The sequence below is a fragment of the Lampris incognitus genome, chromosome 1, assembly GCF_029633865.1.
Source record: "Lampris incognitus isolate fLamInc1 chromosome 1, fLamInc1.hap2, whole genome shotgun sequence".
Lineage (NCBI taxonomy): Eukaryota > Metazoa > Chordata > Actinopteri > Lampriformes > Lampridae > Lampris > Lampris incognitus.
Window position 1 is genome coordinate 147,556,550 of NC_079211.1, and position 14,806 is coordinate 147,571,355.

The window sequence follows — 14,806 nt, forward strand, 5'->3', positions numbered from 1 at the left end:
TAACCTAGCATAGCTTAACCAGCTACTCGCCAGGTTAGCCTATCTATTTTGTGACGGTCCAATATAACCTGCACCCACCGGCGGCGCCGGGTCGTTTTGCCGGGGCTTAAGCCCTAGGGAGGAAAAGATAACCTCAGTAGGTCTTGATGCATCCCGGTAAGGAAATCACAGGAAGTCGAGTCAGTTCACCTGGACGCACCGTTTATGGGAGAAACGTTTCGTCGCTCATCTAAGTGACCTCTTCAGTCTCACCTGACTGCAGGCGTCCCCTCTTAGGCGTCTGTCGCCATCTTACAATGCTGTGCTTGCAGCTATTCCCCAACCCTCTGTGAATAGTACACATGGCCGTTGTAACTCTGGTTAATGGCGATGGTAATCTGCATATGAAACTGATCGTTGGTTTGGGTCGTTATGGCTCTGTATTGTTTATAAGGGTGGAGACACCTGCAGTCGGCTGAGACTGAAGAGGTCAGTGAGATGAGGATGATGAAACGTTTCTCTCTCAATAGATGTGTCCACATGACCTGATTCAACTTCCTATGATAATCACTGTAACCAACTGTCTTTGAAACTGGTTGCGCTCTCTCTCTCTCTCTCTCTCTCTCTCCCTCTCTCTCTCTCGCAGAACTTGGAGCGGTGGAGTGACGGTGTGTGCAGGCAGTGTGAGTGTCGTGATGCTCGGGTGACTTGCTACATGCCTTCCTGTCCCACCTGCCCGCTGGGCAGCCTGGCCATGCCCCAGGAGGGGCAGTGCTGCCCCGAGTGTCGGCAGGGTATGTTAAAATGCTACAGCACTACATGGTACATGCTGCTCGCTAGGCTCAAGACACTGACATGATGATCAGTTTCAGCACTATACTTTTCTCTGTGTGTGTGTGTGTATCTGCATGTGTGTGTTTGTGTATATGTGAGGTCGTATGTGGATGTATGTAAAGTGATTATGTGCATTCTGTTATTTATGTGTGTGGGCCTACATGCGTGTCTGCGTGTGAGTTTGTTCGCTCGATGAGATGACATATAAAGTCAATGCGAAGATGATAATAGATGTGAAGTTGCGTGAATTTGCGCCGGGCGACACGAATAACGCAACTGGAATGGCGTGAATACGCAAATTTCATGTATTTGCGCGAGTTGAAAACATTCAGCTTGAGTGAGAAATTCGCGTGAGGTTGTGTCGCGAAAGCCTCAGCATTGAGATTGTCCTGACTTCACTGATGTCCCGTTGGGTCAGAAAATGGAGGACAAGCTGATCGTCGTGGGTTCGCGTACTCGATCCTGCAGCCAAACTTGCGCGAGTAACGTGAATAAAAACAAATGATCCCGCGATGAAACTCGCGCACATAAAGCGAGGCGAAAACTAGCTTCGCGTTTGGTGGGAACACAACATAAGAGTGTTTATCTACAGGTTTTACACAACATAAAGAGTGTTGATCTACAAGTTTTACACAACATAAGAGTGTTTATCTACAAGTTTTACACAACATAGGAGTGTTTATCTACAAGTTTTACACAACATAAGAGTGTTTATCTACAAGTTTTACATAACATGAGTGTTGATCTACAAGTTTTACACAACATAAGAGTGTTTATCTACAAGTTTTACACAACATAAGAGTGTTTATCTACAAGTTTTACACAACATAAGAGTGTTTATCTACAAGTTTTACACAACATAAAGAGTGTTTATCTACAAGGTTTACACAACATAAAGAGTGTTTACCTACAAGTTGTACACAACATAAGAGTGTTTATCTACAAGTTTTACACAACATAAAGAGTGTTTATCTACAAGTTTTACATAACATGAGTGTTGATCTACAAGTTTTACACAACATAAGAGTGTTTATCTACAAGTTTTACACAACATAAGAGTGTTTATCTACAAGTTTTACACAACATAAGAGTGTTTATCTACAAGTTTTACACAACATAAGAGTGTTTATCTACAAGTTTTACATAACAAGAGTGTTTATCTACAAGTTTTACACAACATAAGAGTGTTTATCTACAAGGTTTACACAACATAAAGAGTGTTTATCTACAAGGTTTACACAACATAAAGAGTGTTTACCTACAAGTTGTACACAACATAAGAGTGTTTATCTACAAGTTTTACACAACATAAAGAGTGTTTATCTACAAGTTTTACACAACATAAGAGTGTTTATCTACAAGTTTTACACAACATAAGAGTGTTTATCTACAAGTTTTACACAACATAAAGAGTGTTTACCTACAAGTTGTACACAACATAAGAGTGTTTATCTACAAGTTTTACACAACATAAAGAGTGTTTATCTACAAGTTTTACATAACATGAGTGTTGATCTACAAGTTTTACACAACATGAGAGTGTTTATCTACAAGTTTTACACAACATAAGAGTGTTTATCTACAAGTTTTACACAACATAAGAGTGTTTATCTACAAGTTTTACACAACATAAGAGTGTTTATCTACAAGTTTTACACAACATAAGAGTGTTTATCTACAAGTTTTACACAACATGTGTTTATCTACAAGGTTTACACAACCTAAGAGTTTATAAGTTTTACACAACATAAGCGTGTTTATCTACAATTTTTACACAACATAAAGAGTGTTTATCTACAAGTTTTACACAACATGAGAGTGTTTATCTACAAGTTTTACACAACATAAGCATGTTTACAATTTACAAACTGTCAGCTGTTTGCAATAAACAAATCAAACAAGAACAATTTAAATAGCTCACCACAACTAATATTACAAGTGGTTTCTCCAAATTCAACACAAAATGCCACTTTTAATGACTACTGCAGTCTCAAAATTATTTAACCCCTTCATGACAAGCGTCTTTAGTACTTAGTAGAGCCCCCTTTTGCTGTTATGACCTGCTGCAAATGGGATGCATAGCCAGGCACCAGCTTCTGACAGCGCTCCTGAGGAGTCTCAGCCCATTCCTCATGGCCAATGGCATCCAGTTCACTAATATTCTGGAATTGGCGTGCTGCAACCACCTTCTTCAAATACACCCAGAGATTTTTATGGGGTTCAAGTCAGGCGACTGTGATGGCCGCTCTAGAATCTTCCAGGACTTCTTGTGAAACCAACCCTTGGTGGACTTTGAGGTATGCTTGGGATCATTGTCCTATTGGAAGGTCCAATGACGCCCAAGCTTCAGCTTCCTCACAGACGGCATGACGTTTTCTCCTAGGATTTCCTGATACTTGATTGAATCCATCTGTCAGTAGTGGTGTACGTCTTGGAGTTCAGGCATGGAGCCCTTCAGTGTTTAGTTACAACCAGAGATTTTTATGGGGTTCAAGTCAGGCGACCGTGATGGCCGCTCTAGAATCTTCCAGGACTTCTTGTGAAACCAACCCTTGGTGGACTTTGAGGTATGCTTGGGATCATTGTCCTATTGGAAGGTCCAATGACGCCCAAGCTTCAGCTTCCTCACAGACGGCACGACGTTTTCTCCTAGGATCTCCTGATACTTGATTGAATCCATCTGTCAGTAGTGGTGTACGTCTTGGAGTTCAGGCATGGAGCCCTTCAGTGTTTAGTATGCGCCTTACTGTGCAAACTGCAACCTCGGTGCCTGCTGCCACCAAGTCTTGCTGCAGGTCTTTTGCGGACACTCGAGGGTTTTTGACCACCTGCCTCCTCAGGAGTCTGGTGGCAGCTTCCTCTTTCTGCCATGTCCAGGTAGTGTAGCCACTGTTCCTTTAACGTTGAACTTGCGAACCCCTAGCCAGTCCAGGTATTTGTTGTGTTTTATCTCAAGCACACCTGATGCAACTAATGTTAAAGGAACCAATAAGTCCTTGATTAGTTGCATCATATGTGCTTGAGACAACACCTGATTTGAAAATGTGTGCTCTGATGAGGGATTCTATTCAGGGGGTTGAATAATTTGGAGACGGCAGTAGTCATTAAAAGTAACATTTTGTGTTGAATTTTGGATAAAACCCTTGTAATATTAGTTTTATTGAACTATTTAAACTGTTATCGTGTCATTTGCTGATTGCAAACAGCTGAAAAGTTGTACATTTTGCCAGTAAACCTAATATGCAATGGGGGTCGAACAATGTGTGTGTATGTGTGTGTGTGTGTGTGTGTGTGTATGTGAGATCGTGCTTGTATTTGCATGCAGCAGCGGCTGGGTCAGGGCTCCCTCTCCTCTAGCCAGGCTGTTTGTAACATCTAATCACCTTCTTGGAGGCGAGAGCAGAAGAACAGAGCTGGCGGATGAATAATGAATGGTGATGAGGCTGAACGGAGGGATGAACATCCTCTGTGTGAACCGGCGGAATAAACCTACGGGTCATAGTAACGTGTTTCTAGCTCGCGGGGCGAGGCTCGTCTGGAAACTGGGTTGAGAGATCCTGCTCCAGAGGCTCGTGGACACGATGCTCTTTGTCAACATATTATATAAGAAGTACATCACTGAAACACACTTGGTAGGACGCCTCCTCTTTTCGTGATAAAAGAACAGGTTGTAAAAATAAACCCTTGTTTCCATGACACTTCTCTTCAGCCTTCAGTTTCGAATCAAGAGGAAGGTTAATTGAGCGCTGTTTCTCCCTGCATTTGTGGAGGTCAAACCCATCGTTCTTTCTTTGTCCTTCTATCTTGTGCTTCTATCTTGTGCTTTTATCTTCCACGTCTGTCTCCACTTTCCCATCTGTCATTCTCTGGATCTTAATCTTCCTCTCAACTCTTCTGTTCTGTGCCACTGTGTCTTTCTGTCTTCCATCTGTGTGTTTGTATGATATATGTTTATCTATCTAGCTATCTGTCTGTCTGTCCGTCCGTCCGGCTCTCGCTCTCTGTCTGTCTGTCTATCTATCTATCCCTGTATCTGTCAGTCTGTCTGTCTGTCTCTATCTATCTATCGCTCTATCTGTCTGTCTGTCTGTCTCTCTCTCTCGCTATCTATTTGTCTGTCTGTTTGTCTGTCTCTATCTATCTATCACTCTATCTGTCTGTCTGTCTGTCTGTCTGTCTCTCTCTCTCGCTATCTATTTGTCTGTCTGTCTGTCTGTCTGTCTGTCTCTATATATCTATCCCTGTATCTGTCTGTCTGTCCGTCCGTCCGTCCGTCTCTCTCTCTGTCTGTCTGTCTATCTATCTATCCCTGTATCTGTCTGTCTGTCTGTCTCTCTCTCTCGCTATCTATTTGTCTGTCTGTCTGTCTGTCTGTCTGTCTGTCTGTCTGTCTGTCTGTCTCTATATATCTATCCCTGTATCTGTCTCTCTGTCCGTCCGTCCGTCCGTCTCACTCTCTGTCTGTCTGTCTATCTATCTATCCCTGTATCTGTCTGTCTGTCTGTCTCTCTCTCTCGCTATCTATTTGTCTCTGTCTGTCTGTCTGTCTGTCTCTATCTATCTATCTATCGCTCTGTCTGTCTGTCTGTCTGTCTGTCTGTCTGTCTGTCTGTCTCGCTCGCTCTATATCCATCTGTCTATCTATCTATCTTATCTAGCTATCTGTCTATCTATCTTATCTAGCTAGCCATCTGTCTATCTAAACTTAGCACAAAAAGTAAGGAAATGTGTGTTTGGTAGATGATGTCTTTGTTGTAACAATGCTTCTTGGCGGTAAATCTTATATCAGGCAGCTGATTGTCAGCACCTGGGGTACCAGAAGCTCAACACAAGGGTCAATAGCAGCAGCAAAATAAGCTGTTTGGCATTGGCAGAGAAGATTTGGCACATTTTTCATGGGCGCAACCCACATACTCAGCTCTGCTGCTCATCCCACAAATGCATGTTCCTTACACATGTGGCCCCATTTAAAAGGGACATAAACAGGCTTTCCAACGGTGTAAGATTCATTGCCAAGAAGCATTGTTACAACAAAGACATAATCTACCCAACACACATTTCCTGACTTTTTGTGCTAAGTAAATATATATAGATAGATTTTATATATATTTAGATAGCTAGATATATAGATGTAGATCTGTATGTATGTGTATATATATATATATATATATATATATACATACACACACACACACACATATATATATATACACACACACACACACACACATATATATATATATATATATATATATATATATATTTGCATATAAGGACAGCTTTCAGCTGAAGTCTTCGTGTTTGTGTGTGCGTGTGTGTGTGTGTGTGGGGTAGGGGATGCGTGTTCACACATGCAGTTTAATGAATCGTGTGTGTGTGCATGAATGAACGATGAACAAACGTTTTGATGTTTGTGTGTGTCTGTGTGCCTGTGTGTTATAAAACACACACCAGAATACGGCTTATCAGCAGTCATGACAGACATACACATTTTTGTGCACCTAAGTGTTATTTTGTGTGTGTGTGTGTGTGTGTGTGTGAGAGAGAGAGAGAGAGAGAGAGTGTGTGTGCGTGCATGCATGCATGTGTGTACATGTGTGTGTGTGTGTGTGTGTGTGTGTTGTCTTACAACTGATGTACACATTTCAATAATGCATATCTGCGTTTGTATACGCTGTGGTTGAAGCATAATTCAGCCGCCTCGTTTACTCATGAATACATGATGGTTTTCTAACATGTGCTAACTGCCACGGGCGCACTTTGCACCAGATTTTCTACCCGCCTGATAATTGAACTCATTTCTGTTTATATGTCAGACAGAAAACAGGAGTCAGGGCGTCCGGGCGGCGTGGCGGTCTATTCTGTTGCCTACCAACATAGGGAAAGGGGTTCGAATCCCCGTGTTGGCCCTGGCTTGGTCAGGCGTCCCTACAGACACAATTCGCCGTGTCTGTGGGGGGGGGGGCCGGATGTGGGTTTGTGTCCTGGTCGCTGCACGTGCGCCTCCTCTGGTCAGTCGGGGCACCTGTTCGGGGGGGAGGGGGAACTGGGGGGAATAGCATGATTCTCCCACACGCTATGTCCCCCTGGTGAAACTCCTCACCGTCAGGTGAAAGAAGAGGGTGGTGACTCCACATGTATGGGAGGAGGCATGTGGTAGTCTGCAGCCCTCCCCGGATCAGCAGAGGGGGTGGAGCAGCGACCAGGATGGCTCGGAAGAGTGGGGTAATTGGCCGGATACAATTGGGGAAAAAGGAGGAGGGGGGGATCATCCAAAAAAAAAAAGAAGAAAGATTTGGTTTTACATTTTTAGATGTGAAGCACCTCATGAGCTTGGCTTCTAACTCACTCACATTCATCCATCCATCCATCCATCCATTATCTGAACCGCTTATCCTGCTCTCAGGGTGGCGGGGATGCTGGAGCCTACTATCCCAGCAGTTATTGGGAGGCAGGCGGGGAGACACCCTGGACAGGCCGCCAGGCCATCACACAAGACCTACATACACACATTCATGCTTAGGGACAATTTAGTACGGCCGATTCACCCGGGACGACCCCCAAGGTTGGACTACCCTGGGGCTCAAACCCAGAACCTTGCTGTGAGGCAAACTGACATCGAGTGTCATATTTAAACTGTACTATCTGTGTAGATTTGGGGGGGGGGGTCGACCCAGGGGTTCACCCCTGTGAAGATTCAGACGAGCTAGCTTTAGCTGTGAAGATTCAGACGAGCTAGCTTTAGCTGTGAAGATTCAGACGAGCTAGCTTTAGCTGTGAAGATTCAGACGAGCTAGCTTTAGCTGTGAAGAACAGCAGCAGGAGTATTTATTTATGATTCAGACGAGCTAGCTTTAGCTGTGAAGAACAGCAGAAGTATTTATTTACGATTCAGATGAGCTAGCTTTAGCTGTGAAGAACAGCAGCAGAAGTATTTATTTACGATTCAGACGAGCTAGCTTTAGCTGTGAAGAACAGCAGCAGAAGTATTTATTTATGATTCAGACAAGCTAGCTTTAGCTGTGAAGAACAGCAGCAGAAGTATTTATGATTCAGACGAGCTAGCTTTAGCTGTGAAGAACAGCAGCAGAAGTATTTATTTATGATTCAGACGAGCTAGCTTTAGATTCAGACGAGCTAGCTTTAGCTGTGAAGAACAGCAGCAGAAGTATTTATTTATGATTCAGACAAGCTAGCTTTAGCTGTGAAGAACAGCAGCAGAAGTATTTATGATTCAGACGAGCTAGCTTTAGCTGTGAAGAACAGCAGCAGAAGTATTTATTTATGATTCAGACGAGCTAGCTTTAGATTCAGACGAGCTAGCTTTAGCTGTGAAGAACAGCGGCAGAAGTATTTATCTACGATTCAGACGAGCTAGCTTTAGCTGTGAAGAACCGCTATTCATTTTAAATATGCAACGTCAAAAGTCCAGTCAGGGTGTAGATAACATGTAACGTCAGTGTTAGCTCAAAATGTGCGGTCAATGCTAGACCTTTTTTTTCCAGTGACAAACAAGTTAATTTAGTTTCTCACTCCTGATTGGTGGAGCCGACCACAGATTCTTGGGACTCGGTTACCCATAAAGCACCTGCTGTGGCAGGAAAAGGTACCAGAGGACTTCCTGTTAGAAGTAGGAAGCGATACAAAGCAGTTTTGTTCTGTGGTTCTAAGGCCAGTTTAATGTGGGGTATCTGGGGGGATATTGTGTGTGTGTGTGTGTGTGTGTGTGTGTGTGTGTGTGTGTGTGTGTGTGTGTGTGTGTGTGTGTGTGTGTGTGTGTGTGTGACAGCCACTTGACTGACATCCCTGTTACCCCGTTCGGCTATCAGGTTGTCAATGGCCCAGAACGCAGCCCGCTAAGTATCTCAATATCTCTGCACCTCGCTCTGCTGCCCCTCCGTCTCTTTTTCATTTTGTCCTCCTCTTTTGCCCCCCCTCCCTTTTTCCGTCTCTCTTTCTCTCTCACACCTCCTCCTCTTCAGTCTCTTTTATCAACCGCTCTCTCTCTCTCAACACCTTTTCTTCTCACCTTCTCCCTTTCTCTCACTCCTCTCATCTTTCTCTCACTCCTCCCATATTTCCCTCGCTCTCGGCTTTCTCAGTCTTTTATTCTTTTCCACTTGTGCCCTTCCAGCTTCTTTTTCGATCGGCCTTTTTCATAATCTCTCTTTTTCTCTCTCTCCATTCTTTCTGTGTGTGTGTGTGTGTGTGTGTGTGTGTGTGTGTGTGTGTGCGTGCGTGCGCAGTGTACATGTGATGACCACTACACTGAATTCTAGCAGCCAATAAGTCAGCAGGCCAGAAAAGACCCCACCTCTCTCTTATCTGTCACTCACTGTGGTCTGCTACACCTCTCTCGCTCCCTCTCTCTCCTCTTTCTCTCTCTCATGCTCTCTGTTCTCTCTTGCTCGCTCTGTCTCTCTCCCCCACACATATCTCTCTTTTCTCTCTCCTCTTTCTCTCTCATGCTCTCTGTTCTCTCTTGCTCGCTCTGTCTCTCTCCCCCACACATCTCTCTCTTTTCTCTCTCCTCTTTGTCTCTCTCGCTCTCTTCTGTCTCTTGCTCGCTCTGTCTCGCCCCCCCACACATCTCTCTCTTTTCTCTCTCCTCTTTGTCTCTCTCGCTCTCTTCTGTCTCTTGCTTGCTCTGTCTCTCTCCCCCACACATATCTCTCTTTTCTCTCTCCTCTTTGTCTCTCATGCTCTCTGTTCTCTCTTGCTCGCTCTGTCTCGCCCCCCCACACATATCTCTCGTCTCTCTCTCTCACTCTTTTCTCTCTCCTCTCTCGCTGTTTTTTCTCTCTCTCCTCTTTGTCTCTCTCGCTCTCTTCTCTCTCTCGCTCGCTCTGTCTCTCTCCCCCCCACACACATAAAACAAACTCTTCTCTCTCTCGCTCTCTCTTTTCTCTCTCTTTCTTCTCTCGTTCTCTCTCATGCTCTCTCTTCTCCCCCCCCCCCCCCCACAAAACAAACTCTCTGTCGGCCTCTCTTCTCTGTCTCTTCTCTCGCTCTTCCCACCCCCCCCTACACACACACATAAAGCAAACTCTCCCCTCTCAATTCAATTCAATATGTGCTTTATTGGCACGACACACGTTTGTGTACATATTGCCAAAGCATGTAAAACAACAACAACAACAACACAACAGTGATTATAATAACAGCAACAACAACGATTGTGATATCCAACAACAACAATAGCAATAGGTGCCGTCACTCTCTCTCTCTCTCTCTCTCTCTGTCTCTGTCTCTCTGTCTCTGTCTCTCTCTCTTTGTCCAGCTTTCTCTCCGTTTGTCTCAGGCTGGTACTTGTCCATCTGTTAGAGCTTCAGAGTATGGTGGGGAGGAGTGTGTGTGTGTGTGTGTGTGTGTGTGTGTGTGTGTGTGTGTGTGTGTGTGTGTGTGTGTGTGTGTGTGTGTGTGTGTTGGCAGTAATGTAAATGCTGGGTCACATGAGGCCTCTGTGTACCCGGCACATTCACATAATGAAGGGAGCAATCAAATCACAATCAGCAGCAAGCAGTTTCGGATATTGTTTGACAACTGACTGTGTGTGTCTGTGTGTGTGTATGTGTGTGTGTGTGTGTATGTGTGGGGAGGAGGGGGGGGTTGCTTGTGTGTACATTTCTGCTTGCCGTGCATTTTTCTAAACCCCGCTTACTGAATTTGTCTCGTTCTCGTCCATTTCTATTCATTCTGTTGATTTATGTGTGGCTTTGTGTGGAGGCGGTGGAAACACTACAGATATGATGGTTATGATGGTTATGATCAGATATGATGGTTATGATCAGTTATTATGGTTATATATGATCAGTTATGATGTTATGATCAGTTATGATCAGTTGTGATGGTTATAATCAGTTGTGATGGTTATGATGGTTATGATCAGTTGTGATGGTTATGATCAGTTATGATTAGTTATGATGGTTATGATCAGTTATGCTGGTTATAATCTGTTGTGATGTTATGGTTATGGTCAGTTATGATTAGGGCCCTACCAAATTCACGGCCGTGAAAATCGCGTCACGGACCGTGAAATCAGCCTCTTCCCGTGTAATTGACCATTTGCCGTGAAATGCAGTGAAATGCAGAATTTAAGTGCGCAACCAGTTTGAGAAAATACTGTGCTGACATGATTGACATTTTGGATGCGCGAATAAAAGCATTCACGTGTCTAAGACATTGATTGGTTAAATGAGCATCCGGGGTGGTCGCAATGATCATTGTTGTTACTAGCATAGTTTGAGTTAGCTGTCGCCAGCATGTTAACTTAGGCCCTAACGTACTGAAGATGTCGAAATCTAAAGCCTCAAAAAACACGACTGCAGACGACAGAGTAATTGAGTTTGGAAAACATATTTTACACGCTGATGGCGGGAAATTATTTTGTACGAGTTGTAATATCTCGTTAGATCACAGTCGACGAGCAACGATTCAGCGTCACTTGGAAAGTGAAACAAAAAGAGGGCTGCCGAAAAAGAACCACAAGGTCGTTCGGAGACGAGTCAAACGAGAACATTACGCAAAGTAGATTTAAACAACCAGCGGCCGAATTCCTGAAAGCAGTGCGCATTTTTGACCCTGCACAAATACTTATTTTGACGGTGGATTTAAACTCACTCAGCACGGACATTCCTGGATTTGACAAAAACTGTAGGCTGGAATTGCCGAACTACAAACACATCGCACAAGAGGTGGACACAACTTTACTAGCGCTAGCTTTTTGGAAATCCTCCGAATCTAGGCTACCACATCTTGCTAAAGTAGCGTGGCGCTGTCTGTCAATCCCGACGAACTCTTTGGACGCGGAGAGGGCCGTGTCAAAACATGGACAAGTATTTTCATCGCAGAGACAGAGCATGAAGCCAAGCACCATCGCAGGATGCTCAATGCTTACATTAAACCACCAGTACGGTTATGCTGTGTACAGTAGGCTGGGCTATTCAGGCCCTGTGTGAATAAAAAGTGTAATTTAATAATTGCCGTGAAATGTCGCATTTTTCTTATAGATTCCGTGAAATCTGTGATTTTCGAGAAACTAGGTCCGTGAAATTGAGCGAAATGTACCGTGAATTTGGTAGGGCCCTAGTTATGATGTTATGATCAGTTATGATGGTTATGATCAGTTGTGATGGTTATGATTAGTTATGATGGTTATGATTAGTTATGATGGTTATGATCAGTTATGTTGGTTATAATCTGTTGTGATGGTTGTGATGGTTATGATCAGTTGTGATGGTTATGATCAGTTATGATTAGTTATAATGGTTATGATCAGTTATGCTGGTTATAATCTGTTGTGATGTTATGATCAGTTATGATGGTTATGATCAGTTGTGATGGTTATGATTAGTTATGATGTTTATGATGAGTTCTGTTGGTTATAATCTGTTGTGATGTTTGTGATGGTTATGATCAGTTATGATGGTTATGATGTTATGATCAGTTATGATGGTTATAATCTGTTGTGATGTTATGATCAGTTATGATGTTATGATCAGTTATGATGGTTATGATCAGTTGTGATGGTTATGATTAGTTATGAGGGTTATGATCAGTTATGCTGGTTATAATCTGTTGTGATGGTTATGATCAGTTATGATGGTTATGATGTTATGATCAGTTGTGATGGTTATGATCAGTTATGATGGTTATGATGTTATGATCAGTTGTGATGGTTATGATCAGTTATGCTGGTTATAATCTGTTGTGATGGTTGTGATCAGTTATGATGGTTATGATGTTATGATCAGTTGTGATGGTTATGATCAGTTATGATGGTTATGATGTTATGATCAGTTGTGATGGTTATGATTAGTTATGATGTTTATGATGAGTTATGTTGGTTATAATCTGTTGTGATGTTTGTGATGGTTATGATGTTATGATCAGTTGTGATGGTTATGATCAGTTATGCTGGTTATAATCTGTTGTGATGGTTGTGATGGTTATGATCAGTTATGATGGTTATAATCTGTTGTGATGGTTGTGATGGTTATGATCAGTTATGATGGTTATGATGTTATGATCAGTTGTGATGGTTATGATCAGTTATGACGGTTATGATCAGAGACCGACTGAGTGGGTGTCAACAGAGATGAACGCTGAACTTTTGGTCTTGAGAAGAAAACTGTCTCTCTTTTTTAAAAAATTTATGTACAGACATGAAGAAGGGGGAGAAGGAGACAGGAGGCTGTGGTGGCAAATATGGAGTCAAGTTGAAGTTTGACGACATGCAGGGATTTACCCACAAACAGCTGTCCTTTTGTCTGCCTCCTCTGGCTGGTGTAGTTAGTAGCTAATCCATAAATATTCAGATCATCAACACCTATGCAGTGTGTGATGTGACTGGGTGGTGTCTGGTAGGACTTTCTCAGGACAAATGACGGGCTGCATAGTGTTTTCCATCTTCATCACAGTAGCACGCTGAGGAAGAGGAAGGCAGCTCCGTAGTGTTGAGTTTGAAGAAGTGAAGTTGTTTTTTTTGGGGTTTTTCCACCTTTGTCTTCCAGTTGTACCTGGCCAGTTACCCTAGCTCTCCGAGCCGTCCCGGTCGCTGCTCCACCCCCTCTGCTGGTCCGGGGAGGGCTGCAGACTACCACATGTCTGGACGCCCAGCAGCTGTTTTGTCTAACCAGCGATGTGACAGAACAAGCTGGTAGAGGACCTTTACCAACAGATAGTACAACATCCATGAGTAAAACTCAGGGTCAGTGGGGGTTCTGGTTGGCGGTGTGGAGGTGCTGATATAAAGTGAATGTAGTTAGTAGGAACACTGTACGGTCTGTATCAGTCTGTAAACAGACACAGCAGTCTTTGGGTTTGTACACTGGCTTTAAAACACAACGCTAGTCGGTCCTAAAGGGCTTTACGAGGCTAACGGGTCTAGACAGAGAGAGAGAGAGAGAGGAAGAGTGTGGAAGGTAGAAATCAACCAGTTCGAACCCTCGTGTTCCCTCCGGCTTGGTCGGGCGTCCCCACAGACACAACTGGCCGTGTCTGTGGGTGGGAAGACGGATGTGGGTATGTGTCCCGGTCGATGCGCTAGCGCCTCCTCTGGTCGGTCGGGGAGTCGGTTTGGGGTGGATTGGGAACTGGGGGGAATAGCGTGATCCGCTCACGTGCTACGTCCCCGTGGTGAAACTCCTCACTGTCAGGTGAAAAGAAATGGCTGGCGACTCCACGCGTATCGGAGGAGACGTGGTAGTCTGCAGCCCTCCCTGGATTTGGCAGAGGGGGTGGAGCGACGACCGGGACGGCTCGGAGGAGTGGGGTAATTGGCCGGGGTACAATTGGGGAGGAATGGTGGGGGGGGGTGGGGGTGGGGGGGGGTCACATCCTTGCAATTAAGAAAAAGGTGGCGGAGGAAGTGAATGCTGAGGTGCAAGGCAGCTACTGCGAGATGGAGTCAAACGGAGCTGCTCCGTCACCTCCGAGACCAGCAGACTGTGTCGTGGGTACATCCCCTGTGAGAACGTGGAGCTAACGGAGGCTGAGAGTGTTTATTTCTCCATATCTCCATAAGTAGTTTGCACACTCAGACGTGCCCTTACAGAGATGGAGTGTGGATGCTAATGTGCGAGATAACATCTGAATAAAGGGAAATGTCAGAATAATTCCTGTGTGTGTGTTCCAGTCCAGTGCCACGGGGACTGTCTGACTTGTTCCGGGCGTCCGGATCACTGTGATATCTGCAAGGAACACAAGGCCGTCCTGCATAATGGACGCTGTCTGTCCGTCTGTCCACCCGGACACTACCCGGACGGACGGGTGTGTGCAGGTAAGGTATCCCATCAAGTATGTGTTTTCATATAGGCACGAATACGTATAGGAATACTCTGAATCAGTACTTGTAGTCAATGTTGGCAAACTGTCACACACAACTTGAATACCTGTCGGACACATGGGTAGCGTTCTCCGTCCTGGTCAGTTCTGGTAGAGGACAGAACGGAGAAACTTGGCCTTTCAGACTGATTCCTCTGTGGGAGACAGC

At 44.2% G+C, this 14,806-nt stretch overlaps 1 protein-coding gene across 1 annotated transcript in view; it reads left to right on the forward strand.

Annotated features, from left to right (window-relative positions):
* The window catches only part of fras1 (Fraser extracellular matrix complex subunit 1), a 333,688-nt gene that overhangs the window by 82,103 nt on the left and 236,779 nt on the right, over window positions 1-14,806 (forward strand). Inside the window, exons 13-14 of the mRNA XM_056280308.1 lie at window positions 626-773; window positions 14,450-14,593. Of these exons, the coding sequence (XP_056136283.1) occupies window positions 626-773; window positions 14,450-14,593 (292 nt within the window). The remainder of the gene's footprint in view (window positions 1-625; window positions 774-14,449; window positions 14,594-14,806) is intronic.